Here is a 27,324-nt window from a genome sequence, read left to right on the forward strand (position 1 = left end):
ACCGCTTCCACCATCGTGGCATTTGGACTTGGTGCTCAGCACGCTATCGGGTCCACCCTTTGAACCATTAGCCACAGTTCCCCTACGTCTCCTTACGATAAAAACAACCTTCCTCCTTGCAATTACGTCAGCCCGCAGGGTGAGTGAGCTCGCAGCAATGATGGCAACGCCGCCCTGTACAGTATTCTCAAAGGAGGCGGTAACCTTAAGGCTGCACCCAGCCTTTGTTCCAAAAGTTTCTTCGGAGTTCCATCTTAACGAACCAATAGTTTTACCCTTGTTTTACCCGAAGCCTCACAGCTCCGGCAAGGAGGCACGCCTGCATCTCCTGGATGTGAAGAGGGCATTGGCCTTTTACATAGACTGCACTAAGTCCTTCCAGAAAACGGACAGGCTTCTAGTCTCTCTCGCTCCCAGGTCAAAAGGAGAAGGTCTCTCTTCACAGAGAATCTCAAAACACATTGTGTCCTGTATAAAAATGTGCTACAAGCCTCGAAAGACTCCTTTGCTGGCCCCGCCCAGGGCTCACTCCACCAGGGCGGTGGCGGCATCAATAGTCTTCTTCAAGGGCGTCGCGTTAAAAGACATCTGTAGAGCAGCGACCTGGTCATCCTACAACACCTTCGCCAAGCATTATGCCCTACATCGGGTATTCGAAGAGGATACCCATCTGTCGACAGCAGTCCTCTCGGGGGCAAGCTGCACATAAACCGATTACCCACCTCCTTACTTGGGTTACTGCTGGGTAGTCACCTATTGTGGAGCACCTACGGGGACCACTCGAAGAAGAAAGGGAAGTTACTCACCTGTAGTAACGATGGTTCTTCGAGGTGTGTCCCCGTGGGTGCTCCACCACCCGCCCATCCTCCCCGCTTCGGATCTCTGTCTAGTGTTTTTCAGGAGCATTTGAGGCGGTTGGTCAAGGAACTGGCAGGGACCAGATTGCGCATGTGTCCGGGGGTGTGCAGGGGAGTGGCGCGCGCCAGCGCGTGCGCGATCCAGGAGAAACTGCTGGAAGATTTCCAATCTGTGGCGCCGGGCGAGCCCGACACCTATTGTGAAGCCCCCACGGGGACACATCTCGAAGAACCATCTTTACTACAGGTGAGTAACTTCTCTTTGTCCTTGTTGAACCTCCTCATATTTCTTTTTGCCCAATCCTTAAATTTATCTCGGTCACCCTGAACCTTAGCCTCACCCTCCAATGTATCTACCTCTCCCCGAGTTTAGTGCCATCCACAGATTTGCTGAAGGTGCAATCCGTCCCCTCATCCAGGTCATTAATAAAGATGTTGAACAATACTGGCCATAGCAGTCCTGTAGCACTTTAACAACTAGGGCAACCATATCTCCCTGTCCCAAATACGGGACAGATAGATATGCGGGGGGAGGTATGGCTCTTCCCGGCTGCACCAAGCCCTGGGGAGCCAGCACTCCCCACTCCCCCAACCCCGGGGAAGCAGTGGCCATGGGCTAAGGGAGGAAGCTTCTGATTGGGACCACAAATTAGGGATTAAGGCTTGAGGAAGGAGATCTGGCCTGGAGTAGAGGGTTGGGACATAGGGGATGAGTGCTCTAGCAGGGGTTGCATGCACTAAGATGGGAACTCCAGGCCAATGGGGTCAGAGTGTGGGAGAGGGCTTGGGAGCAAAAGCAAGTAGAGGCTCCAGCAGGGGGTGCAACACATCCTTTTCGAGTTTAAGCTCACCAAGGATTTCTCTGGTAATCCAACTTGATTGCCTTCCATATTTTCTTTTTTTTAACTGCGCATCGGGACGGTTTGTTCCTGAGCCTTCAATAAGACTTATTAAAAATACTGCCAGTTCTCCTGAACTCCTTACCCCTTCATATTAGTTTCCCAGGGATCCTGCCCATCAGTTCTCCCAGGGAGTTGAAGTCTGATCTTCTGAAATCAAGGGTTTGTATTTTACTGCTCACTTAACTTCCTTTTGTCAGAATCCTGAAATCTACCACTTCATGATCACTGCAGCACACAACCCATCTTTTATTATTCTTTTTTTTTTTTTACTCTACAGACTCAAGAGAGATATTCTGCACTTTAGTCATGATACTTGTGGCTTATCTACACTTAGAAATTCCACCAATTTAACTTAAATCGTCATGTGTACAACAGGTATAATGGCAGTGCCCTGCCTCACAGAGGTGTTGCAAGGACACATATGTTAGATTGTAAGGCTTTCAGGTACTACAGTGATGGGGACCAAGTATATACCTTAGATCAGGGGTTAGCAAACTTTTTACTTTGGGCCCCACTTTTTGTTTCTGCAATTAGCAGCCACCCAACTGCCCCACCTGTCCAATTTAATTAAAGCTGACAGAAATATTGGTTATGTTCATATTAAAAAAAAAAAACCCTTTTAGCACGTGTAAGAAAATAAGTCTGTGGAATGTAAAACTTTTATCAATCGGTATATAAATGTGAATACACAGACATAAAACAGTAACCTATTTCAACATTTAAACGAGATGGATGAGACTGAAACCCAGCAGCTGATTGTGCTGCGCGTCCCCCCTCCTCAGGAAATTTCATGCCCTCCCCCAAGGGGCATAACCTCCCCACACTTTGTTCACCCTTGCTCTAAGTGCTAAACCAGTGCAACTTTTGTATGAGGATTTATATATCAGTTTAAGAATTATTGTAATGGTTTATCTTTCATCTGTAGCTTTACTAGTGCAAACTAGACATTGGTAAAATTAAGCCACAAGTAAACCAGCTCTAGAAAAATTTCTGGCTGTAAATACTGCATTGGTAGTTTGGCACTTAACAGTACATGCACACACCAAAGAATTAATGTTTCTCTCACTCACACTGGACTTATGCCAGTTTAATTCCATTGATCTCACTGGAGTTTCCTCACTGTTTGCACTAATATGACTGAGAGAAGCATGAAGCTCAGAGAACAGCAGAGATCCATGCTGAGAATAAAACATTAGACAGTTTCAGAGAGGTAGCTGTGTTTGTCTGTTTCAGCAAAAACAAAGAGGAGTCCTGTGGCACCGTGAAGACTCAGGCTACAGTTACACGAGTGAGTTTTGCTGACAAAACCCCAGTTTTGTCACGAAAACTGGTGGAACATCCACACACAAAATGCATTTTGTCAACAAAACTCAGCACTTTCACCAGCAGCATTCTGTGTCTCAGCCATGAGGCATAATGCTGCTGTCGACAGAGTCTCTGAACAAAAAAGCTGTGTGGATGCGTTGGGGGGGGGCTTGTCTCAACAGACAGGGCATCCACAACAATGAGCAGCCCCGTCTGCTGTGCTTTCAGGTGCCTATTTTGTCAAGAGAGCAGCTGGGCAGTCCAGCTGCTCTGTGAACAGTGTGGAGTGCTCTTCCGATTGGCTTTTGTGAGTGGCCGCATTCTGTTGAGAGAAATTTTGTCTGGAAGTCTTTTCCGACAGTGATATTTGTTGACTGATCGCTGTAGCGTAAATGTAGCCTAACAGATCTAAAGCTTATGCCTAAATAAATTTATTAGTCTTCCAGGTGCCACAGGATTCCTCATTGGTTTTGCATTAGACATTGGTATTTCTGTTAAAAGCTGTGCGTGTTTATAGTGAACAACTTATACTTCACATGTGAGCACAAGGAGCAGTAACAATTGTGTTGATTTACAGATGCTCAATGCAATTTACTCCAATGTAGTTTACCAGAAGGAATAACTTCCCCCTGGGAAAAAGTCATGCTATATATGAAGGAGAAAAAAAATGCTTTGGAAGCCATTGTGAAGTGACTCTCTTCCCCCCACCCTGCCCACCCTCCCCTTTGGCATTTACCCTAAAGTGAAGCAGTTGAGGGGGGATAAACCAACAACAACAACAACAATAGGCTTCTGTGTTGCATTACTCTAAAAATGCACTTAAATGAAAGCAAATAGTATCATAATGAGCTAAGTCAGAGAGCACGGTTCAATTAGCTATAGAACTCAAAGGAGTCTATAATAGCAGCTCTTACAAAGAAAGATTCGGTTGGGTTTTTGCTATGGAAAAGAAGAGAATTTGTGGTAAGTTAAATGCCATTTCAAAAATGGGATAGTCTGATCAAACTGATCCAGATTAGTCCTTCACATTGGTGAGACCTTAAAATTAGGACATGGGCATTTAAAAAAGAATAAATAAATAAAGAGAGAGAAAGGAAAAACAAGGGTTTAGTCTAAACTATTTCATGCAAAGTTTCAACATATGGAATATGTTACCCAGAAGAGTAAGTGAAGCAAGGAGGACTAATGTTTTCAAGGGAGAAAAAGACAAGGAACTACATATGATAATTTCAAGCTTCAAAGGGGTATTAGTTAGTTTTCTGCTAGGAGAATTACCAACTCCTTTCTTAGTGGTGTGTGGGAAGGCGAGCAGAAGGCAATTATGTGTTGATCGTGTTTTTTTTGGTCCCATCCTAGACTAGCAATGGGGGTTCAGTTCTTTGTTTTGTTTATTGCATTTTATCTTTTTTATTGTTTACATGACACTATTTTATTCCTTCTGTGGTACAATGAAAAGCTAATTTTGAATGTTATTTTTAAAACAAATTCTAACATACAGAGCCAAATTTATGGGTTCTTTGCCATTTCATTCTTCCTCTTGATTGTACTGGAAGTTTTATGAGAGAAAATATTTTCAGTAAGAGGTGGGGGCCTAGATCACTTCCACGTTTGTGAAAACATCGCCCTAGATAAAAAACCCTCAGGGCTTTGTCCGTGCACTGTAGGATAATGGGAAATGTACACATCATGGGACAATTTATAATAATGCTGCTGATTCTGTCCCACTATATATGAGTCTATTACTCAAGTAACTCTCCCATTGACATCAGTGGGAGCTGGTTTGCATAAGAGCCACAGGACTAAAAGCATGGTGTATGTAAAACAAATCGGCTAACACCTCGTTTCAAATGAAAAATGCAAGTTTGTATCAAATTCACGGAACTGTTTTCTGATTTATTGACTGAAAAAAATTTCAAATATTTCCTTATAATATTTTCTAAAGGACACATTTGAATTCAAAACAACTTATTTTTAACTTTACAATTTATATCAATTTCATAAAACATGATAAAAATATAACAAAGATTAACAAACCTAAAAGTTTTATTTCAGGTTAAATGAAACTTTGTTCAACTCAAAATGGCCTTTTTTCAACTTTCTGGTTATCTATAATATTTGTAAAACTTATTTTGTATTGACCACAACTTTTTCTCGCCCAATTTTTTGGAAGAGTCAACAAATCCAAACATCAGCTATTTGCATAGGTTGACTTAGGATCAGGCTTGTGCAATACTGAAGGGAGTAGGTGACTGTGTTATTGTTAATCACTGGCCAATGATACACTTCTAAGTGAATAAGCAGAGAGACTAATAAAGCAAAAGTAAAGTGTAAAATCAGAAAACCAAAAATGGCCCCAAACCACAAATTTTAATGCAACTCCCTTCTAACTCCAGGACTGTGCAGACTCCAACCCCAGGATCCTAAACTACTCCTACCATTTTGCTCCGATGTCACATTCAAAATGGGAAAGGGCCTAACTTTCACATTCACCTTTTTTTGCAATTGTTTCTATATAGGGACGAGCATGCAGTAATGCATCAAGATAAGCAATTTGTTTTGAAGATGAAATTTCATCAGAGTAGTTTGAGAGATTTGATGCATCGAATACAAACCTTAATCTATTCTCTAGCTCAATGGCTCTCAACCTTATCAGACTGCTATACCCCTTTCAAAAGCCTGATTTGTCTTGTATATTCCCAACTGATTGTCTGTATGAAATTTTAGTTTGTACTGACTTGGCTAGAGCTCATCATGTAGCCTATTGTAAAACTATTGGCAACTATTTAGATGAGTTGATTGTTCACTTCAGAAGACCTCTGCGTTTGCCCACTTGCATGCATAACCCTAGTTGAGATCAATGCTCTAGCCCAAACCTTGCACCCCATTCTAAAATTGAATCTCAATCAGAAGACCTCTTTGTGGGTTAATTACACAAAATCATGGGGGGGAAAAAATCAAACAAAAACCATGAGCTTGAGGTTCTCTTCTCTTTGCAAGACTTCTCATGCAATATACTTATTGTTTTTCTTTTTAAACAGATGAGGAATTGATTTTGAAAATCAAGTACAGATGTTTCAGTCATGGAGCTCTCATTTCATAGTCAACTGTCAATCTGCTGGATCAAGGGGTGGAATAAGAGGTCTAATCAGGTGCCTGATTAGTCTGCTTATGGCTGACAAGCTAAATTTAAGAGCAATACAGCTTGTTAACAAATTACATAGACCCGTGTGTTGTCTGAATTGGAATCCAAGATTACAGAACTTTGCTTTCTTCTTCTATGAGAGGGTATTCATGAGAGGGTATTCATAAATATAACAGGAATGGTTGATTTTTCTCATCAATTCTTTCCTTCTACAGTGTAACTGAAAACCGTTTGGTTTAATGCTAGTGGTGGCTCCAAGGTTCAGATACAAACTGTCAACGTTTGAAGCAAGAGGGAAGAAGCAGGGGGATCAGTGGTCTTAGTTCAGGTCCATGTGCAGAACACATCAGATCAGACCACATTACCCAGTTTTCCTACATTTCCCTCATTCCTCCCTCTGAGAGCCAAGATGCTGGTTATGTCCTATATTCAGACACATTTTATTCCCAGTTACACCAGGGTAAATCAGGAATAACACTACTGAAGTCATTAGAATTTATTCTAAGTCCACACCAATGTACCTGAGTGTAGAATACACCGAATTGTGTTCTTTTAAAGGTCTGTTAAGTTATTTTCAGCCACAGTGATCTTAATAAGTATTAAGACCAGACCCATTCCCTTTTCAGCTCCCTCAGAACATGTTAGACTGTTGTTAGTGTTTGGTGAGATCTAACCAGCTCAGACAATAGGCCACCTTATAATTTCAATTATAAGCCAGTAAATGTAAAGTCATTTGATTTGTATGTGATTGAAAGAAGAATTTGGCCCAAGATCTTTGATTTCAAGATATATGTAACCCGTGCCAACTTGGCATGCCTCAGGGCTACCTTTGCTTGTGGCTTGGCCACCTAGAGGTTGACGCACCTACTACAACAGCTAAGTGATTTGGATCAGGCAGCAGGTACACTTGCATTAATGTCCAAAAGTCACAGATTCAATCCCTGCTACCAGTGAATCATTCTGTGGTGTTGGTGCCCAATGTAAATGGAAGTAAAGGCACTGTCCTATTTTCTACCTCTTTTTTCAGTAGTCCCAATATGTGCCTCTAAAATTCCTTGTCTGTGTACATCCAGGACAAATATGTTCCATGTAAACCAAACCTCTGTCTATGCGTTGCAGTCTGGCAGAGTATGAAGAACATTTTTAACTTTATCAGTTTTGGGTTATCATGTTCTTCTCTTCATTTGCCTAGCCTTGGTACAATCTGTATTCAAGCCACAACCCTGGCCCTGATATGTACAGTAACTATGTAGGGAAGTGGGACAGAATTAGTCATGTAGTAAGAGGATTCATTATATTCTTGAGGTGTGATGTGCTTTTGAAACTTAGTTTTGTAATAGTTTTCCAAGAGGGTATTGTGAGCTCTATTCCAAATGTATATGTTCTTCCCTTTGTCTTCCCCTCAACGGAAGCCCTTCATTCTTGCTTGTAGCTCAGTAAACCACTTAAGCTGCCCATTGTGAAATAAGTCTGAAAACTTATTATCCCCTGTGCATCCAATTATTTCAGGATGTGAAATGACCTCTCACCTTCACTGAAGAGTTTCCCCATCTGTATGCCTCCCAGAAGTTCCTAAGGATATGATTGCTTTGCTCTGTTTTTTACACTGGGCTCCCTTCCATATTTTTAGGAATGAATTACACTCAGGTTAGGAAGATGCTTGTCACTCAGAAGTTTCAGTGAATACAGCCCCAGGTTCTAGCACAGGTGGTGGTGTGCTATTTTAACATGACCATTTATTCTCTAGCTACATGGGTAGTTGCTGGTTCAACATGGCCATTTATTCTCCAGCTATGTGGGTAGTTGGTGAGTTAAACACCACCATCTACATCTTCAGAGAGAGAGAGACTGTCACTGTTATTTAGTGTATGAAGGGAGAGAATATATCTCTTTGTACCATCCTATTACTCCCTCACTTAGCCTGCATGCACCCTGCTTTTGGCTGTAATGGGGAGACTGGGGCAGCTCACCCAATATCCTCACTAAGAATATGGGTCCACTGCAGGCAGGAAGTGAGACTGCAAAACACATAGACATATGCAAGATAGCTCAGATAACAATAGCAGTAAAGTTGCAGGAGCATAGGCAACTACATAGTCTAGCTGGGGTGACCAGACATCGTCATTTTATAGAGACAGTCCGAATATATGGAACTTTGTTTGATGAAGACACCTCTGATTATCTTCCTATCCTTGATCCAAGTTTTCACAGATGCCATGTGGTCACTCTAGGTCAAAGTGTGCCTGTTCAGGACACTCAGGCAGACACGGTCCAGGCTGCTGTAGTTGCCTAGCTATTGAACTAACTGCACACTAACTAAATGTAAAGTTGCTCGGATATATCTACATGCTCCAGGAGCAAGTGAGTTGGGAAGGATGGTAAAGAGACGGGGACTGAGAGGAGCCCTAAAGTCATCCCTTTTCCCTTACTCCCTGGCAGGAGCAGCTGGCTGGGAGCAGTGAAAAGTAAGCTGGTTCCTGAAAAGAGATGAAGTAACTTACTCTTTCACCAGGGCAGAAGTGGAGCAGGGGAGGAACTGTGAATTTGAAACACATTTCATTCTTTGGGCTTCTCCTGGGCTCACTCCCATTTCCTGCAAGACCATAGCACTTTGATCCTTTTAATCAGGGACTTCTCCTCAGCATGTGAAAGTCTATGATTTGGCTCACCCTGCCTGAAAAATTAATAAAACATCTCCTGAATTGTGACTGCTAATGCCTGGAGGACACAAATGAAGTACATTACACCTGAATTACATTCATCTTCTAACATTATAGGCTGTTGCCAAATTGCTCTCAGTTTCAGAAGACATGTGAGATTATCAAACATGATTTACTCCATAAATGCTTTGTGATGTACTTTTAGATCCTTTTTCATGTCTTTCTCCCCACAACACCTCATCTTTCAGGGACGCAGATAAATACGGAAGAAAGGAGAAGTAATGAGTTAGAGGTAGAAGCATTTCCATTTTGGCCTGTTACCTTTATGGAGTTTGCGGAGTACAGCATGGAATTGGAGGGGGCAGGCAATAGCTGGAAGCCAAGGAAAAGGAAGTATGGTTCAGTGGTTAGGGCCATCCTCCAGAACTTGTGACAGCTGAGTTCCAGCCCATACTCTGCCATAGATTTCAAGTGTGACTTTGGGTAAGTGTCTCTCTGTGCCTCAATTCTCTACGAGTAAAACTGGAATATTAACATTTGCTTCCCTCATAAGGGGTTTGTGAGCAGTACTACATTGGAGGTGCTCAAAGTCTGGTGATGGGGGTGGGGCCAGTGGCACCAACAGCTGCTGTGGGCATGGAGGCAAAGCAGGAGGGGGCAAGGGCTCTCCATCCCCTAGAAGGGATGGGGCTGGCACAGTAAGCCATCAGCGCTACCAAGTGTGCTCTATATAGCACTTAAGCAACAATTTAGAGTGTCTGGAGCTCTGGCCACTGCTGCAGTAGTGGTATTGGCACTACACTGTAGTGGTATTGGCAGCTCTGGGTCCTTTTGTATCACAAGGCCCTGTGGAAACTATCTTCTTTGCCCTCCATCAGAGGGCCTCTGTACACAAAGAGGGCTGAACAATGAGCTACTCTGAAATCCTGTCTCGAGTTCCAGTTCTCTGCATCCTCCTCCACATACTTACCAGGTATAATTACAGTGAGCTACAGAAGTAGCATTTCTTTGTTACACAGTAGCTGAAAAGGGGTTGCTAGTTACCTGATTGCAGAAGGGGAGGTAAGTTCCTAGTTTAACCGAGCTGCAATGCATCTGATCTGGCTGCCACGCAGACCCACTGCCAGCAGTGTTCAACACCTACCATTTTCTTCTTATGTCTGGCTATCATGTCTGGCATATACTAAGATATCCCACATTCTGAACTTACTACTAAAAGTCTTTGAAGGTGTAAGGAAGAAGGAAATGTGAATTGGCATCAAGACAGCATCTGCATTAAGATATAGTAAAACTATGTTGATATTAATGTGTGAGATTTGCAAAAGCAAGATGGTTTTTCGTAACGGTTTTGGTTTCATGCTATACCTGGCAAGGCTGCAGCAACTGCATTTGTAAAATGAGGAGGCAAAGATCATACTTTGAGCTGTTCCACACAGGTGTATTTCTGCATGACGTTCACCCCGTGGACCCAATCCAGCAAAGCACTTTCGCATATGCTTAACTGAAAGCACAAGAGTAGTCCCTTTGAACTTGACAGAACACCTAACATAATTTTATACTGGAAATTTTATGCAAAAGTACATATATGGCTTTGGGAATTCAAAAATAAAAGTTCCACCTTAAAACCACGAACAAAAATTGAGCGTAGTCAAAACAATCTAAATTGCATTAACCCTCACGGCCACACTAACAAACTGGGAGTTATGCTTTTGCTGGTAATGTTGGCTAAGGGTGTGATTTTTAATGACATTTCGGTAGCAGCAAAAGACACATGCTGGCTGCGAACATTCTTTTCAGAGGGCTCGGAAAACTAGATAAATTCATGGCAGTTAAGCCCGTCCGTGGCTATTAGCCATGATGAGTGAGAATGGTGTCGCTAGCCTCTGTTTGTCAGACTGGAAGTGAATGACAGGAGAGGGATCACTCCGTGATTACTTGTTCTGTTAAGTCCTGGGGATTCTGGCGTTGGCAACTGTTGGCAGACAGGACACAGGGCTAGATGCACTGTTGATCTGACCCAGTATGGTCATTCTTAGGTTCTTGGGCTGGTATGACTATGCCATTAGTCTAATTGTGTCTCCACTACAGCTTTTGCTGGCATAAGCCATCTCCTCAGGAACATTTGCTAGTGCAGCTATGTCAGTAAAACTTACCTAGAGAGGACTAGGCTTTTCTGTTATTGGAAGAAATGGGCAATCTCCAGTCTTCCAACTATAAAATCACTTATACCTACTGTATCACATGGCCATACATTAGTGTGTTTACAAAGCTGTGGTTTATTTTTTAATAAATGCTGTAGAAGTTATTTGAGCCTGGTAAGATTCCTCGATTTCATTGAAGCTACTACATTTGTGCTCTTTTTTATTTCCAGAAGAGATGAATTATTTATTGCAGTAGATTGGCTGGCTTTATGATGTTTCACTTTATGGCTCTGTTTCAACACTATTCATTTGCTTGAGTGCTGAGCAGTGTTAACATTTAACGATGATTCTTTGTAATCAGTTGCCTTTGTCCTTTCTTTAACAGCCTTTTCCCAATCTCACTGTGTCTCACCAGTGGACTTTTATGGTGTTTGGATCAGGCCCTCAGTCCTGTAGTAAGAGCTCTGGCCTAAGTAGATTTTGTGTCTGTATTTATATGCCAAACAAGAGTTTTCTGTTTGGAAGCATGTGCGCCTTTAGGGAACAAAGAGATGGGAGTTCGCTCTTTTTGATTCACAAAGTAGCCCCATGCACATTTCTGAGAGCTGCATGGCTCTAAAGAAGCCAGGAGCTGTGGGACCTCGCAACGCAAACACAGGTGCACTTTTGATTTAAATTAAATGTAGCTCCCCCACCCTGTACTTTGTGCCATGACCCATTACGGTTGCAATCCCAGTGCTCAGTGAGGCACAAAGACAGCTGCCTTAGTGCTCCCCCATAGGTGAATATCACCCAGATGGATGAAGGAGAGAGAGGACAATGGCTTTGCCCTTCCCTGTGCAGTCACTGGAGCAGTTCTGGTGCAATACAGGGGAGGTATCAGTATATTGCCTAAATCCAATGGTTTCCAAACTTTTCAGGGTCCTATCCTGCCCTCTCCATGTTCTGCCCTGAGAATGGCTCCCCCGGGGTGGGATGGGGTGGGTGGGGAGTAGTGTTTAGATGGGTGTAAAGGGGTTGAGGCTTGGGCAACAGCTGGGGGCATCTGTCGTCAGGGTTGGGAACCGAGCTGCCTCTGGGAGCTAAGGCTGGGACTGAGGCGGGGAACATAAGCTGCAGCCAGGTCTCAGTCTGGGGCTGGAAGCAGACACACAGCTGGGAGCTATGGTAATGTTGGAGTTGTGGGCAGCGCAGGAGTGGGTGGCACTCCCTCCTCGTCCTCCATGGGGACAGTCCCCGCTCCTACCTTACCACTCCAAACACTCTTCCATGTCTCCCTAGGGTGACATGCCTCACAGATAACTAACCCAAGAGGAGATAGAGAAGAAACAGGCTCTATGAGCAAGAAGAAATTAAGTGACATTGCAGCTCCCTGCCAATAGGTGGGCTCCAAAAGACATGACTGAACCCAATAAGACAAAGAGTAAAGCAGTCTAATAAGAGCGACCTCTGATTTTGAGGGTCAGTCACTGGTAAAATAAGCCAGTATGTTCTTTAAAAAAAAATCATACTAGAACTGCCTTTTTTGTCAGCAGAAAATTTTGTGGGCAAAATCTCCTTTCAAACTTTGAGAAAAACACTCAGGGTTTTCTGCAGGATTTTTTGTTTCATTTCAATTCTAAACATTTGTTGTTGTTTCATTGTGTTCTAGCCAAATATTCTATCTGTACAGCACCTAGTACAATGTGGTTGTGGTCCATGACTGGGACTACTTGGCACTATGACAATACAAATAAATATTAATAAAATAACATTGCAATGAAATGAAATTATACCAATTGCAAAACAAAGTGTGAAAATTGTCTTTCTCTCTTTCTGTTTCACATACCTACTATTTATTTTTATTGTCCTCTGCACCTTTCTGGTTCCCGTTTGTGAGGTGGGGGAAGAGGGGGAAAAAAAAGCTCAAAATGGAGGGGGAATACCCCAAAACCATAGATTTAAAAAAAAAAAAATACTTTTCCATTTCCCAAAAACAAACAAAAAAATTTAAACAATAAATGCCATTACATTCTGAAATGCCCATTTGAAACAAATATTTATATTTTGAATTCTCTAACTGGTAAATCTAAAATCACGACTAAAAAAAAAATCTATCCACGTCTTCCAACAGAAAGTTTCAGGGTTGAGGAAGCCACATTTTTCAATGGAAGTGTTTTTGTGCATAAACTTTCTATCAGGTTTAAGACTCTGGTTATCATCATGCTAGTAGAAGGACTGGACCATGATTGTTCATGTACCCTCAGTTGCATTTCACTGTCACTTTCCCCTTCTCCCACTGTCCTAAGAACTAGTCACATCCATCAGTAAGTGATGGAACAATAAATGTAGTCTTTAACTAATGCCATTTCCCATTTGGCAAATCAAAAATAATTAGGAAAAGCATGAGGAAAATTGTCAAAGGGAGAACAGCATTTGAAATCAAATAAAACCAACTATTTCACTCAAATTCCTTGAGCTTTGGGCATTGAATTTTCTTGAAGAGTTGTACTCTGAAACAGAAATACATCTGTGAAATGTTTAGAGAATTGGTTTGTATTCAGCAAAATAATGGGGTATAGGCAGAAGTAAACTTCAGATGGACGACTCGTCTCAGCCTCAATTATGGAGAGATTAATTCTTCAAAGCAATCTCAGTGGAAACCAAGAGGAACTGTGACTATTGCCTCATTTTGATGCAAAATCAGTAGTTGAGCAGACCGTGTCCAGGTTTACTTGAAAAGTTCATGAATCTTGACAAACCTGTTCAACCTACTAAGATGGCGTTTCCAGGCCGTTCTTTCCTCCGTCAGTGCCTCAAGCCTTAATTTTTTTTGTTGTTGGTCTTCCCTCATCCTCCACTGGGGGTCCACAGACTACATCTAAAATTTCCAAAGGGTTAGGCATCTCCATATGAAAATTGTGGTGTCCACAAATGAAAAAAAGTTTGAAAACCAGTGCTATATACTGTCCCCCTCTGCTCTGTCATAGGATGCTGCTGCATAAACAGCTCAAACAAACGTTAGATTTCTTTGCCATTATCTCCCATTTTAAAGCTCACATCTATGATTTTGTTTTATATTTATTTAGATTTATTAAATAAATGTGTCTTGCCAATGCTTTACAGCACTTTTAGGGCTGGTTGTTTTGTAAATGTCTCTCTTCCAATGAACATCTTTGTTTAGGATTATTTTTCCCCTGGTGCACTAGCTTGCTATTTCTTGTTTGACTCTCATTTTGTTATTTTCTGCCAAATTTTCTAACCTCCTCTGGTCCCCAGCAGAGATTGTATTACTTTCTGCTCACTGGTGTTTGCATCCCCGCCCAATTCAGCTGCAAATGTAATTAATTTTCTCTTTGGCCCTTCTGCCATTAAAAAACATTAATGAAAAGATTACATCAAACCCAGCCTGGATTAGCTAGCTGCAGTTGAGCTTTTTGAACATTTTTCCATTTGAAAATGACATCAGTGCTAGGTGGGGGAGGGGAATCTACATTCACAGAGAGCCTAGCTTGCAAAGTCAGCATAAGTCCCATGCAAGCAATAGAGATATTATTATTTACACCGCCTGGAGACCTGGAGAGCTGGCTGTCGAGGAGAGCTGACTGTATTTTAGAGAAGGCTTACTGAGGGTGCAGGCATATATCATGCCAATGGTTAGAAGGAAGAGCAAATATGGCAGACAACCAGCTTGGCTTAAGCAGAAATCTTTGGTGAGCTTAAATGTAGAAGGATAGCTTACAATATGTGAAGGCATGGACAGATGACTAGGGAGGATTATAAAAACATTGCTCAAGCATGCAGGAGTGTAATCAGGAAATCTTAAGCACAGTTGAAGTTACAACTAGCCAGGGGTATGAAGGGTAACATGAAGTGTTTCTGCAGGTATGTTAGCAACAAGATGACGATCAGGGAAATGGTGAGACCCTTGAATAATGCGGGAGGCAACCTGGTGACAGGTTATGTGGAAAAATGGGAATACTCAATGCTTTTTTTGCCTCATTCTTCACAGACAGGGTTAACTCCCAGACTGCTGCACTGGGAAGCACAATATGGGAAGGAGGGAAGCAGCCTTCAATCGTGAAAGAACAGGTTAAGGTCTATTTAGAAAAGCTCGACACACACAAGTCCATGGGGCCGGATGCAATGAGTCTGAGGGTGCTCAGGTAGTTGGCTGATGTGATTGCAGAGCCAATCATCATTGCTTGGAAAACTCATGGCAATTGGGGGCAGGTTTCTCTCAAAAATTTTCGATGCCTGAGGTGAAACTGACTTTGTGGTTCCCCCCCGCGCCCCCCCCCCCCGGTGCCACTTCATTATAGAGAAAAATGAGAAATCTAGAAATAAATTCTACCTTTATTTACTTGGCATTTAAAATGAAAAAAAAATTAAAATATTTTTTCACTTATCCTAAGACAGTTATACTGTATAGGGTGAACCACCCAGTAGCTGACCCTCTAAAGTTTTACCATTTTGACTTGTACACAGTATTTCTGGCAGGATTTTAAACTGTTGCGTGTCAAATTGCAGCTGTCTTCCTACCAACGAAACTGATTTTTGGGAAGCTGTGAAAGTCTTTATCGTTTCCGAGTTCCAGACAGCTTCTTTTTATCTGCCACGGTGTTAATTTTCTAAAAAAAAATTAAGCAACTGTTTCAACAAAATTGTCAAAATAGAGAACAATAATAGTAAAGTTGAATATTGGTTACATTAAAAATAAAAGAAAAATGAACCAAATTGATTAGTAGGAATGATTAAACGTGGAGTCAATAACACATGGAAAGAGAACAATTCTGAATTTGCAATGTCCTGAGACAATAGAGCATGTAGCTCTCTACCCATTGAAGCATTTCTTGATATGTTACTGTGCGTGTGATGACATCACAGTAACATAAATCTGGTAAATTTTAACTTATTTTATCATTTTAATGTTCACTTAAAACTATTTTAAAAAAGAAACAGAAGGCCAGAATGTGTACTGCAGGATGGACATCCCTTGTGCAGCACACTTGGGACCGGACTACTTCTGAACAAGGGAATTTACTGGACAAGGGGAGGTCCCCTATCACTGCCCCCTCAGCTAGCCCTCAGCCAGACTAGTTCTGAACAAGGGAATTTACTGGACAAGGGGAGGTCCCCTATCACTGCCCCCTCAGCTAGCCCTCAGCCAGACTAGTTCTGAACAAGGGAATTTACTGGACAAGGGGAGGTCCCCTATCACTGCCCCCTCAGCCTGCTGCTGGCTCACTTCCCACCACAGCTGCCACACGCCTCAGCTGAGCCAGGGTAGGGACAGGCAACTCAGCTGGCTGCCAGGACACTACAGCCCTGCACCCTCTGCTGGGCTGCCTCAGCCCCACCTGAGGCCTTTCTGCTGGGTGGCCTCAGCTCCCAATTCTTCTGGGCTGCCACAGTGGCTACAGCCCAGGATCCCAGTTTTGCTTGACTGCCACAGCCTAGCTCCTAGCCCAGCAGGACTCTCAACTGCTAGCCCTCTTGTTGCCCAACTCCCAACTACCAGGGCTCTTTGGCCCAGGAACATCTATAATCCACCGGACCACAGAGTCTCACTTTAGGGAGATGCAGTCTGTATTACTGACCATTGTTGCACTTAACAGAAAACACTTAGAATGGAAAGAAATGTATACGTTAACATTAAGCAGTCAGGTTTTCAAAAATCAGGGCTTTTCTATTACTTTAACAGTCTACAACAAGCAGACAATCTTAAACTTACAAGAACTTGTGTTTCTCCTTTTACAATCTTGTTGAAATCTTTTACCACATTTTTCAAATCCAACACAGTTAAAATAGTTCATGGGCACAGCATCTTTGGGGTCACACCTTGTAACGTGACAGAACATCTATTGCGAATCCCTGACTGGCCTTAAGTAAGCAGCAAACAACACTGACTCAACAGCGTGACTAACCAACACTGGGCTATTGAGACTGACTGAACTGCCAGACCCTGCCCCCAGGCAGCAAACCGAGGTGGCACTCTTTGGAAGCTATGCCGTGACACATTTTAACTATTTATTTACACAACCATCCTCCACAATGTGAAATAAATAATACTGCAACCTTTGACATGGCAATGATACACTGCTTTATACGAACAATATTTGATACCTTCATTTGTAAGAGAGAACATATTAATCTATCTTTTAAAACAGAGAACAAAAAATCACTTCCACCTTACCTGGCACATGTTAAACTCTGGAGTCTAGTGACCGCCTAGTTCAGTTAAATGGTATGCCAGTCCTGATGGAGGGTGGTACCAGACGACTATCTCCCACAGTATTCTTGCCAGCAAATTACAGACATATGGCTTGTAGAAATGGGCTTGCAGATGGATACAAAGCTGGTAAGATCATAGAGCTCAACAGGTAGTGGTCAATTGTTCGATGTTTAGTTGGCAGCCAGGAACAAGGTGAGAGCCCCATGGTTGGTCCTTGGATCTGTTTTCTTCAACATCTTCATTAGTGAGCAGGATGAGGGGATGCATTATAACCTCAGCAAGTTCACAGATAATAATAAAAAAATGTATACATGGAGATATACATCTCATAGAACTGGAAGAGACCTGAGGAGGTCATTGAGTCCAGTCCCCTAACCTTGTGGCAGGACCAAGCACCATGCTTAGAAGATTTTTTTTTAAATCTATTTACCCCAGACCCCTAGATAGCCTCCTGAAGGAGTGAACTCACACCTTTGGGAATGAGTAGGCCAAGGCTCAAACCACTGAGCTATCCCCCTCCTTAACGCTAAGCTGGCATGGAGGTAGATACACTGGACAGTAGGGATAGGGTCTAGAGCGACCTGGACAAATTGGAGAAGTGGACCAAAAGAAATCTGAGGTTCAACAAGGACAAGTGCAAAAGTCCTGTACTTATGATGGAAGAATCCCATGCACTGCTACAGGCTGGGGACCGACTGGCTAAGCAATAGTTCTGCAGAAAAGAACCTGGGGATTACAGTGAGGGGCAGCTGAATACGAGTCAACAGTGAGCCCTTCTTGCCAAGAAGGCTAACGACATATTGAGCTGCATTAGAAGGAGCATTGCCAGCAGATTGAGAGAAATGACTGTTCTTTTCTATGCTGCACCAGCGAGGCCACATCTGGAGTACTGAATCCAGGTTGGAGGCCCCACTACAGAAAGGATGTGGACAAATTGGAGAGAATCCAGCAGAGAGAAATGAAAATGATTAGGGAGGTTGGTACATGACTTACAATGACAGACTGAGTGATTTGGGGTTATTTAGTTTGCAGAAGAGAAGAAAGAGAGGGGATTTGATAGCAGCCTTCAGCTACCTGAAGAAGGTTTCAAAGAGGATGGAGAGAGGCTTTTCTCAGTGGTGGCAGATGACAGAACAAGAAGCAGTGGTTTCAAGTTGTAGTGAGGCAGGTCTAGGTTGGATATTCAGGAATAACTGTTTCACTAGGAGGTTAGTGAATCACTGGAACAGTTTACCTGGTGCGGGTTTTAAAGCCCAGCTTCAAAAAACCATGGTTAGTTTGATTTAGTTGCAGGAGGCTAGCACCTTATTTTGCCTCTTCTGCCCACAGAGGGATTAGGAGGGATGCAATGAGTGGCAGCTGGGGGTAGTCTCATGAGGATGGAGTGAAAGAGGAGGGAAGCAGCAAGCAGTGGTGTAAGGGGGAGTGGCATGCTTGAGGAGAGACTCACCTGGCAGTGGTGAGGGCTTTGAGACAGAGCACAAGTCAGGCTACCATGGGGCAGGTGTGTGGTGGCAGCTGCCTGGACTATTGTACCCAACCCCCGAGTGCCACCAATAGCTGCCATGGACCCTGAGGCAAGGTGGGAGGGGAGCTTAGCTATAAGGGTTCAGCACCCTGGGAACCAACTCCCAAAAGGGACCAAAATCCCAGATAAATCTATCTTACTCTTACGCTTAAATATTTTACACAGGGAAAGCTCAAAGTCTCCCCCGCATACTTTATCAATGAAAGGGAGCTATGCACAGTGGTCATTCCCCCTCCCCCGCACATAACAGTTATTTACATTGGGCTTGATAATAAACAAAAGTGGTTTTATTAAGAATAAAAGGTAGGACTGTAAGTGGCTGTAACTGAAAAACAGTCAGATCAAAGTCAATTACTGAATTAAAATAAACCAAAAATGTCACTTATTCGTAACCCACTAAGAGGCTTGTTGCATGCAAATTGTTACCCTTAACAGTTCTAAATATCTCTTTCACAAGCTAAGCATCCTCCTAGTTTGGACCCCTGTTCAGTGTTAGATGTTTTCAGCAGTCATCTTCGGTGGTAAGGGGACAGACAGGCCTCCAGGCATCTGACAACTGCCCTTATTTTTGGGGTTCCCCGTTGTATTCCTTTTGCCCAAGAAGTGAAATTTAGTGCTCAGTACCAACTTTTCACACTTTAAGTGGAAAGTACCAGATCCAGAATGGGTTTCAGAATCAGATGGCCTGATCTCATGTCTTTCTAGGATCAACCACAGTTTGGGTTTGCAGAACAAACAAGGCTATTCACAGCTTATTTACTGAGACTTTACGTTTCAGAGGCATGAGTAATGACCCTAATTAGCACATTTAGAATTATAAACAGATCCAGACTTCATATTTCTAAACTTCATGTACAAGAATGATATACTACTACAATTAAACGCTTGTACTCTGAGTGGGGCATAGGTCATCTACATGTCTCCTCTGCTTCACTCTGTCTTCACCCTGCATTCAAGACTCTCCATCCCATATGGAGTTCACAAATAATATCTGTGAAGATGAAACTGAGGATCTTTGACACAAATATGAAGTGTGCTCTCGTATGGATACAAGACCTGTTGTATAAGAATGATACATGACCCAAAATAGGATGTACATATTCAGCCAATTCTAATGTTAAAATTGATGTGGTATATGACACATTTTGCTTAAAGCATTTTCAAGTGATGCATGCTCATATTAATAAGCCTGGGCGTGATGGGGGTTGCTGTGACAAAAGTAACTTGTATTAGGAAAGTAACATGTCACAACTCACATGGAAGCTCACAGAAAAACTGGTCTTTTGTAGTCCTGGTCCAAACCATTTAGGGCTTTGTACTTGCAAGTAAACAAATCTTGAGTTGCACATTGAAGCAAATATGAAAACAATGCCACCGTCACGGAAAACGTTTAACATACGGTATAGGGCTGATCTCATGAGGAGGTTAGCAGACATCATTAACCAGCCAAACCTCCTGAAAGCAGGTCTGCTCTATGGGGTTAAGTGGACCTAAGTTATGCAATTCCAGCTACATGGATAACCAGAGTTGATGGGAGAGCAATCAGTGGTTGCTTTAGCAGGCCTTCACTAGACCCACTGAATCGACCCTTCAGTGGATCAGTTGGTTTAGCGTTGATCTCTGAGACAAGCCCTGAGAGATCTAAGGGTATGTCTGCATTGCAGTGTATAGCATACAGGCACTATGCATGCAGCTGGATTGAAAAGCAACCTGTGACCTGTGTCTACAATTGTCACTTCAGAATAGCTACATGCAGCAGTGAAAAGCTCTAACCATGTGGAAAGGATCTGTCAGTGAGGAAATTACATTAAAAATAGCAGAGGAGTTGTGGGAGACTTTGCTTGGGTGTGTAAAAAGTATATATCCTGGTGGTTCAGGCATTTGGGAAACTCTAACCTACTTGCCTAATCTACGCTTCACTGTCTACACAGCCAGCTACTCCCATATTACCTGGGCATGCGGCAGCTGCATGCTACACAATGCTGCGAGCACGGATGTCCCCACAAGTATCCTGTCTGTGACACTGCCTCAAGTATGGATCTGATGTCTAGCCTTAGAGTCACAACTAGCATTTTCTGTCAGAGCCACTCATAAGGTCCTCCTCTTCTACTTTCCACATGATGGAAGTCTTTGGATGGCTTATGGAGAGTATCCTCCTTTCCCCTTCCTACGTTATCAGCTCCTTCCAAGATACATGTTTGGTTAGCAACCACTTTGCTGTTGAAACCCAACAGCCAAATTATAACATGCAACTATATATTGGCACAGGTCTTATTTGGAGCATCTTAACTGAGCATAGCATTAGCTTTAGTGACCATTAGGCTGACTTTTCTGCTAGTGGCACAGTGATAGCCCCTGTGAATGCAGTGTTAAACCTGCTGAGCAACATGTAATGAAATGTTGGCTGTTCAAAGGATTTACTCAGCGAGAGCATGAGCTACGTGCACTGGTCTTTTATACTGTATATTATTTGTACTCTGAGTTCCATCTACATTGAAAGTTATTTTTATTTGAAGAGCAATAAGAATTCTGTGACAATGATTTTTATTACACACACACATTGCATAACTTTGCTGTAAGCCACACAAAGTCTAGCTTTAGGTGAGCTCATACCGTAACAAACATAAGAATGGAGAAAACACATTTCTTGTCCATAAAAGGACTGATCACACATTGACAGAGGGCAACTCTGATTTTGCTGCAATTCCACAGTACAAAGTAAGAAAATGGTTATTGCTAAATGAGTTTTATACAAGTTTCATTATAACGGTTCTGAGACTGCTGTGAGCAGTCCTCACTGTGTGTTTTCCCAGTTTAACTCTGTTTCAGAATTGACTAGTGACCCTTATTTGTACAGCAGTAAGCATAATTCTCTTATAGCTCAGCTCAGGCAATGTGACACTGACACTGCATAACTTGTATTTACTTTAGACTCTGCTTACATTCTCCAGACCCAAGGAACAGCTCTGTGAAGCTGGAAAGTTTGTCCCTTCCACAAGCGCAAGTTGGCCCAACACAATGTAGGGCCTCGCATATCTTGCCACAAGCAATATGTGGCATTAGGAGGTGCATGCATGATACTTGAAGACACTGTTCGGTCATTTAACTGTAATTTTGATCACAGGCACTGCAATGTTATGCATAATTAGTAGAAAATATTGTCATTCTGATTGTATGCTTTGAATTGTTTTAGAAGCATTGACTTATAATTTTTTTCAGTACAATTGGGGTTGCAGTTATCCAAGGCTAGAATTTCGCAAGCTGGATACCTTCACTTACACACTTAGACCAAGATTTAAAAGAATGGGAACGTAGTATTTGTGACAGCTTTAGAGTGCTGAGCACTTTTTAAATTATAAACCCAGACCAGTATGTTCAGTTAAACACACACACAATCAGCCAAGAACAACTCCCTAACAAAACAAAGCACAACACTCCATGCACATCTAGAGGACATTTAGGTCAGGTCTACACTACTACAACTTCAGTTACATGAATAGCATAGCTGAAGTTAACATGCTTAACTCTACTTACTGTATTGTCTTCACTGAGATTCATCAATAGGAGATTCTCTCCCATTGACTCCCCTTGCACTCCTTGTTGAAGTGAATTACTGGAGTTGATGCTGAGTGCAACCGGTGATCAATTGCCGTGTCTATACTATACTCGATAAATTGACCGCCACTGGACTAGGGTGACTACGTTGCCCTATGGCAAATACAGGGCACTGGCCTTTGGAGATGGGGGACTGCTGTCCCATGTCAGGGCTCCTCAGTGATGGGGGCAGCTGCCTCACAGTGAGGCACCAGGGATGGGGGATTTGCAGCCTCCTGATGAAGGGTAGTGGAGGATGGGGGCTCCACAAACTCACAAGGAGGGTGGGGCACCAGGGAATAAATCAGCTGCCCCCTGGCAGAGCTCGTGGCAGTGGGAGCTGCCTCCACGGGGTTCTGGGGAATGCGCAGCTCCCAGTGGAGGAGCTCCCTGGCAGAGGGAACTGCTGCCTCAAGATACTGGGTGCCAAGGAACAGGAGCTCATCAAAATATGGGACAATTTGCCCATTTTCTTAAAACAGTTGTGACGCCTGTGAGACAGCTTAAATAAAGAACTGTCCCAGGAAAACCAGGAGAGATGGCCGCCCTACACCAGATGTATCACTGCCCTGTCATCTGGCTGGTAGTGAAGACAGGTCCTCAGTACGCTGGGGATAAGGGATGGCATAAGAACCCCACAGAATCAGGCAGCTGCTGAAATGCGAGTGGAGCAGGCAAACTTTAGCCCCCTAGTTTTTAAAACCTTGGTCCTTATTCTATCTGTAAGCCTCCTAACACACATCATAATTTTTAGAGAGGGTGAGATTCTCACTACTCCAGCCAAAATCAGTTTTTACCCACTTCATGCGGAGCATAAAACAAACTGCAACCAGCATATATTTCAAATGCTCCGTGAATCCCGTCTGTGTTTCATAACTAGCATGTTATGGACAAACAGATGTTTTCCAAAGATAAAAAACAAGAAACCTCTCACACCTGACTGGTTCTCTTTCTCTGGACTACGTAGCCCCATAGGAAGAGTCATCTGTACGCAGAGAGGAAGAATACTGCAGACTCAGCCATCACTATTTTTTCCAGTATACTGCGGTCTAGTGGATAAAACACTTCTGAAGACTCAGGAAATGTGGGTTCTGTTTCCAGCTCTGCCACTAACCTGCTGGTGACAAAGCGGAGGTGCCTTGCTGTGCCTCAGCTTTCCCATCTGTAAAATGGGGATAAAGGCAAAGACCTTTTCAAAGCATTTTCAGACCTATTGCTAAATAGTGCTATGTAACAGCTAGGTATTGGTTTCAGATTGCTCCAAAGTAAAACTTGATCTCCCCTAGTCCCTGTACAACCAATTTCCAGGCCAATCCTTAAGAAAACAGAATATGCTGTGGCTTATTCAAATGGAGTCTTAATATTAATTCTTTTTCAACCAACTTGTTAAAATCATTCTTCATTTATAGAGTTGACATGTTAAATAATGACTTACATGCTCAGTTCATGAATCTTGGACTGACAGAGCCAATTATGTTAATGGGACTTGCTAGTTCCCTCTGTTTATGTCACCAGTCAATTTAACCCAATACCCCTTCCCCCACACATTGCTAGCCTGCAAATCTCTGGTTTTAGTACTAGGCAACTTTACTAAAAGGGTTGTGGAAAGATAAACTAGCCTACAATTTATGCCATGTTTTCCAGGTGGAAGTGACATGTCTTTGTAGAGAAATTAATTTAAGACTTGTCTGCAGCAGTGGTTCTCAGCCTGTGGACTGCAGACTATATCTCAGGGGTGTGCAAAAGATGTAGACTGCAAACTGAATGGAACTCAGTTATATACAGAAAGAGTAGCTTTCCTAAGGGGTCCACATCTCCGTTCAAAATTTCTAAAGGGATCCACACCTATATTTGAAATTTTTAGGGGTCTCCAAATGAAAAAGATTGAGAATCACTTGCCTATACTTCCCAATGGTTCAAACATAGTAGTGTATGTCAGTGTTGCACTGTAACTCCCCTGTTTGAAAGCAGCGGGCATGAACTAAAAGGGTTCCTACTTCATATTAATGGGTTCTTGTTTGAAGAAGACTGCATTAGTGTAAATGATGGACCTTTTTGCTCACACCTGCCGTGTCCATGCAGGAGAGTTAGCATAGCACTTTGGCACATGATGCCCTCGCAGTCCTGACTGAGGGGGCAGTGTAGACCTGCCTTAGGTTAGATCTGCACTAGCCCTTAAAGTTGATCCTAGAGACGCAATTCCAGCTACAGCAATAGCTGGAATCAGTGTATCTACAATTCACTTATCTGGCCATCCTCACTGAGGGAGGTCCACAAAAGAAACTCTCCTCTCTGACCTTCGTTATTCCTTGCAAGAAAAAGGAGTACAGGGGTCAACTGTCAACCCCTGATAGGTTGATTTCGCGTGTCCCCAGATCAAAACCTGGAAGATCAACCAAGACCGGGTCAATCTCCCACTAAGTGTTGATGTACCCTTATTGCTGTACTAACCTCAGTCTCCCTATTAAAAAACAAACAAACAAACATCCTGTCTGAAGACTGAATAAAATGGAGATGGAACTAACAATGAAGGGTCACCCATATTATTTCATGAGCAGGAAGTAAATGTTACAAGGCTTTCCAAACAAGCACATTGTCTATCCTGATCTACAAAGTCTTAGGACTACCATACTGCATCCAGTATTGCTTATATCACTAGCTCTGTGTTAACACTGTGTTTCTTTTCAGATCTTACAGGTGAACAAGGTGATGTCCATCTTGTTTTATGTGATATTTCTTGCATATCTTCGTGGCATCCAATCTACCAACATGGATCAAAGGAGTTTGCCAGAAGATTCAATAAATTCTCTTATTATTAAACTCATTCAGGCGGACATTTTGAAAAATAAGCTCTCCAAGCAGATGGTAGATATTAAGGAAAACTATCAAAACACAATGCAGAAAGCAGAGGCTCAGCAGGACATAGAAAATGTGAAATCAGACTTCCAGCCAGTTATCTCAATGGATACAGAACTATTAAGGCAACAGAAACGCTACAATTCTCCCCGGGTCCTCTTGAGTGACAACACCCCATTGGAACCTCCACCTTTGTATCTTATGGAAGATTATATTGGAAATTCTGTAGTGGTGAACAGAACCTCGCGGAGGAAAAGGTATGCAGAACATAAAAGCCACCGAGGGGAATATTCTGTATGTGACAGTGAAAGCCTATGGGTCACGGACAAATCTTCTGCTATTGACATTAGAGGACACCAGGTAACTGTACTAGGAGAAATTAAAACAGGCAACTCTCCTGTCAAACAATATTTTTACGAAACGAGGTGTAAAGAAGCCAAACCAGTAAAAAATGGCTGCCGTGGCATCGATGATAAACACTGGAACTCCCAGTGCAAAACATCCCAAACTTATGTAAGAGCACTGACTTCGGAAAACAATAAACTTGTAGGCTGGAGGTGGATCAGAATAGACACATCTTGTGTGTGCGCGTTGTCAAGAAAAATAGGAAGAACATAAGTCTGCATTTCTGTGCTATATAAATTATTACTTTAAATTATATGATATGCATGTCGCATATAAATGTTTATATGGTTTTATATATTATAAGTTGACCTTATTTATTAAACTTCAGCAAACCTACAGTATATAAGCTTTCTCTCTCAATGAATATGAGTAAAAAGGCATGTGCCTCAGCTGTGGGCAGCTGCAGTTTTATTAGTCGATGTTTGTGACTCTGCTTATCAGCAGCATACCGTAATCTTACTGTAAAATCTGTGTAACATCAGTATTTTTCATTCAGTATTGTCAAGCCAGTGACTGTCATTTAGTAAACTTGTTAAAAATCAGATAAATGTCAAGAGTTGTGTACCCATTTCTGTCCCCCTGCTACATATTTTCATGAGACAAGGTGGGTGAGGTAATATCTTTTATGGGAGCAACTTCTGCTGCTGGAAAAAAAAGACAAGGTTTTGAGCTACATCAAACTCTTCTTCAGGCCCAGACACGAAGAAGAGCTCTGTGTACGTCAAAGGCTTCTCCCTTTCACCAGCAGAATTTGCTCCGATAAAAGATATTACCTCAGTCATCTTGCCTCTCTAATATTCTGGGACCAACGTAGTTACAACACTGCAAGCCACATATATTTCATGTTTAATTAAGAGTGTTAATTCCTCACCCCGAAAGAAAAAACAACATGGCCTACAGCTACCCTTAACATTCCAGCCATTGGCTAGCTGCAAAATACATTTTCTGTATGTCATGCCAGTTTTGCCACTAGAATTACTGTTGCTTTTCCTCTGTTAGTGTTCCAGAACTGCTGCTAATAACCCAGCAATTTTACTTTAGTTTCTTGAAGCACATTTGTTCTGTAACTGGTTTTTAATGCTGCCAATTCCTTTTAGAAGTAATAGGAAAAAATCTAAAATATTTGTAACAGAGCCTTACCAATGCCAAGAAGCAAACTATGTGGATCATTAATATAATATAAAAAAGATGATTTCTTTAGCGTATACTATTTATTGTGATCAGTTTCCTCCTTTTCATTAATCTGTTAACTCTGCTTCAACATTACATTTTGCTTTCTGCATGGGATTTGTAAATTAGAAACAAAACCACTGGTGTTGTAACATTACAAGAAGCCTGAGCTTAGAGTTCTAGCAAAGAAGAATACTGTCTTGGAGGAGGTGTCAAAGCTGCCCTTTCATTCTCATTCAAAACTTGAATTCTGGTCAGCCCCAATTGTTGATTTTCCATGGAGAAAGACATCTGTAGAAATGCTCAACAATTCTGGTATTTTATGAAGGATCATTGAAGAATTACTGTTTTCTGGGTGGCATGTGATTAAACATGAGGTCCTCAAGTCAACACTTACAAATGAAACCGCAGTGTTATATAGACAAGTTAACACAAAAACACCCCAAACATCCTGCCTGCTATATACCTCGCATAGACATCTCTAAATTCTGTGCACAAAAATATGTTTTAGCCTTTGCATTATTATGTACACGTGACATCTACATGTAAC

General features: G+C 42.3%; 1 protein-coding gene across 2 annotated transcripts in view; it reads left to right on the forward strand.

Annotated features, from left to right (window-relative positions):
• The window catches only part of NTF3 (neurotrophin 3), a 68,366-nt gene extending 41,316 nt beyond the window's left edge, over positions 1–27,050 (forward strand). For both annotated transcript variants that reach the window (XM_074983664.1, XM_074983663.1), the window contains exon 2: positions 25,032–27,050. In XM_074983664.1, coding sequence (XP_074839765.1) covers positions 25,053–25,817 — 765 coding nt within the window. In that variant the 5' untranslated portion in view covers positions 25,032–25,052 and the 3' untranslated portion in view covers positions 25,818–27,050. The remainder of the gene's footprint in view (positions 1–25,031) is intronic.
• Positions 27,051–27,324: the final 274 nt, after the last annotated feature.

Source organism: Carettochelys insculpta, chromosome 1 (genome assembly GCF_033958435.1).
Source record: "Carettochelys insculpta isolate YL-2023 chromosome 1, ASM3395843v1, whole genome shotgun sequence".
NCBI lineage: Eukaryota > Metazoa > Chordata > Testudines > Carettochelyidae > Carettochelys > Carettochelys insculpta.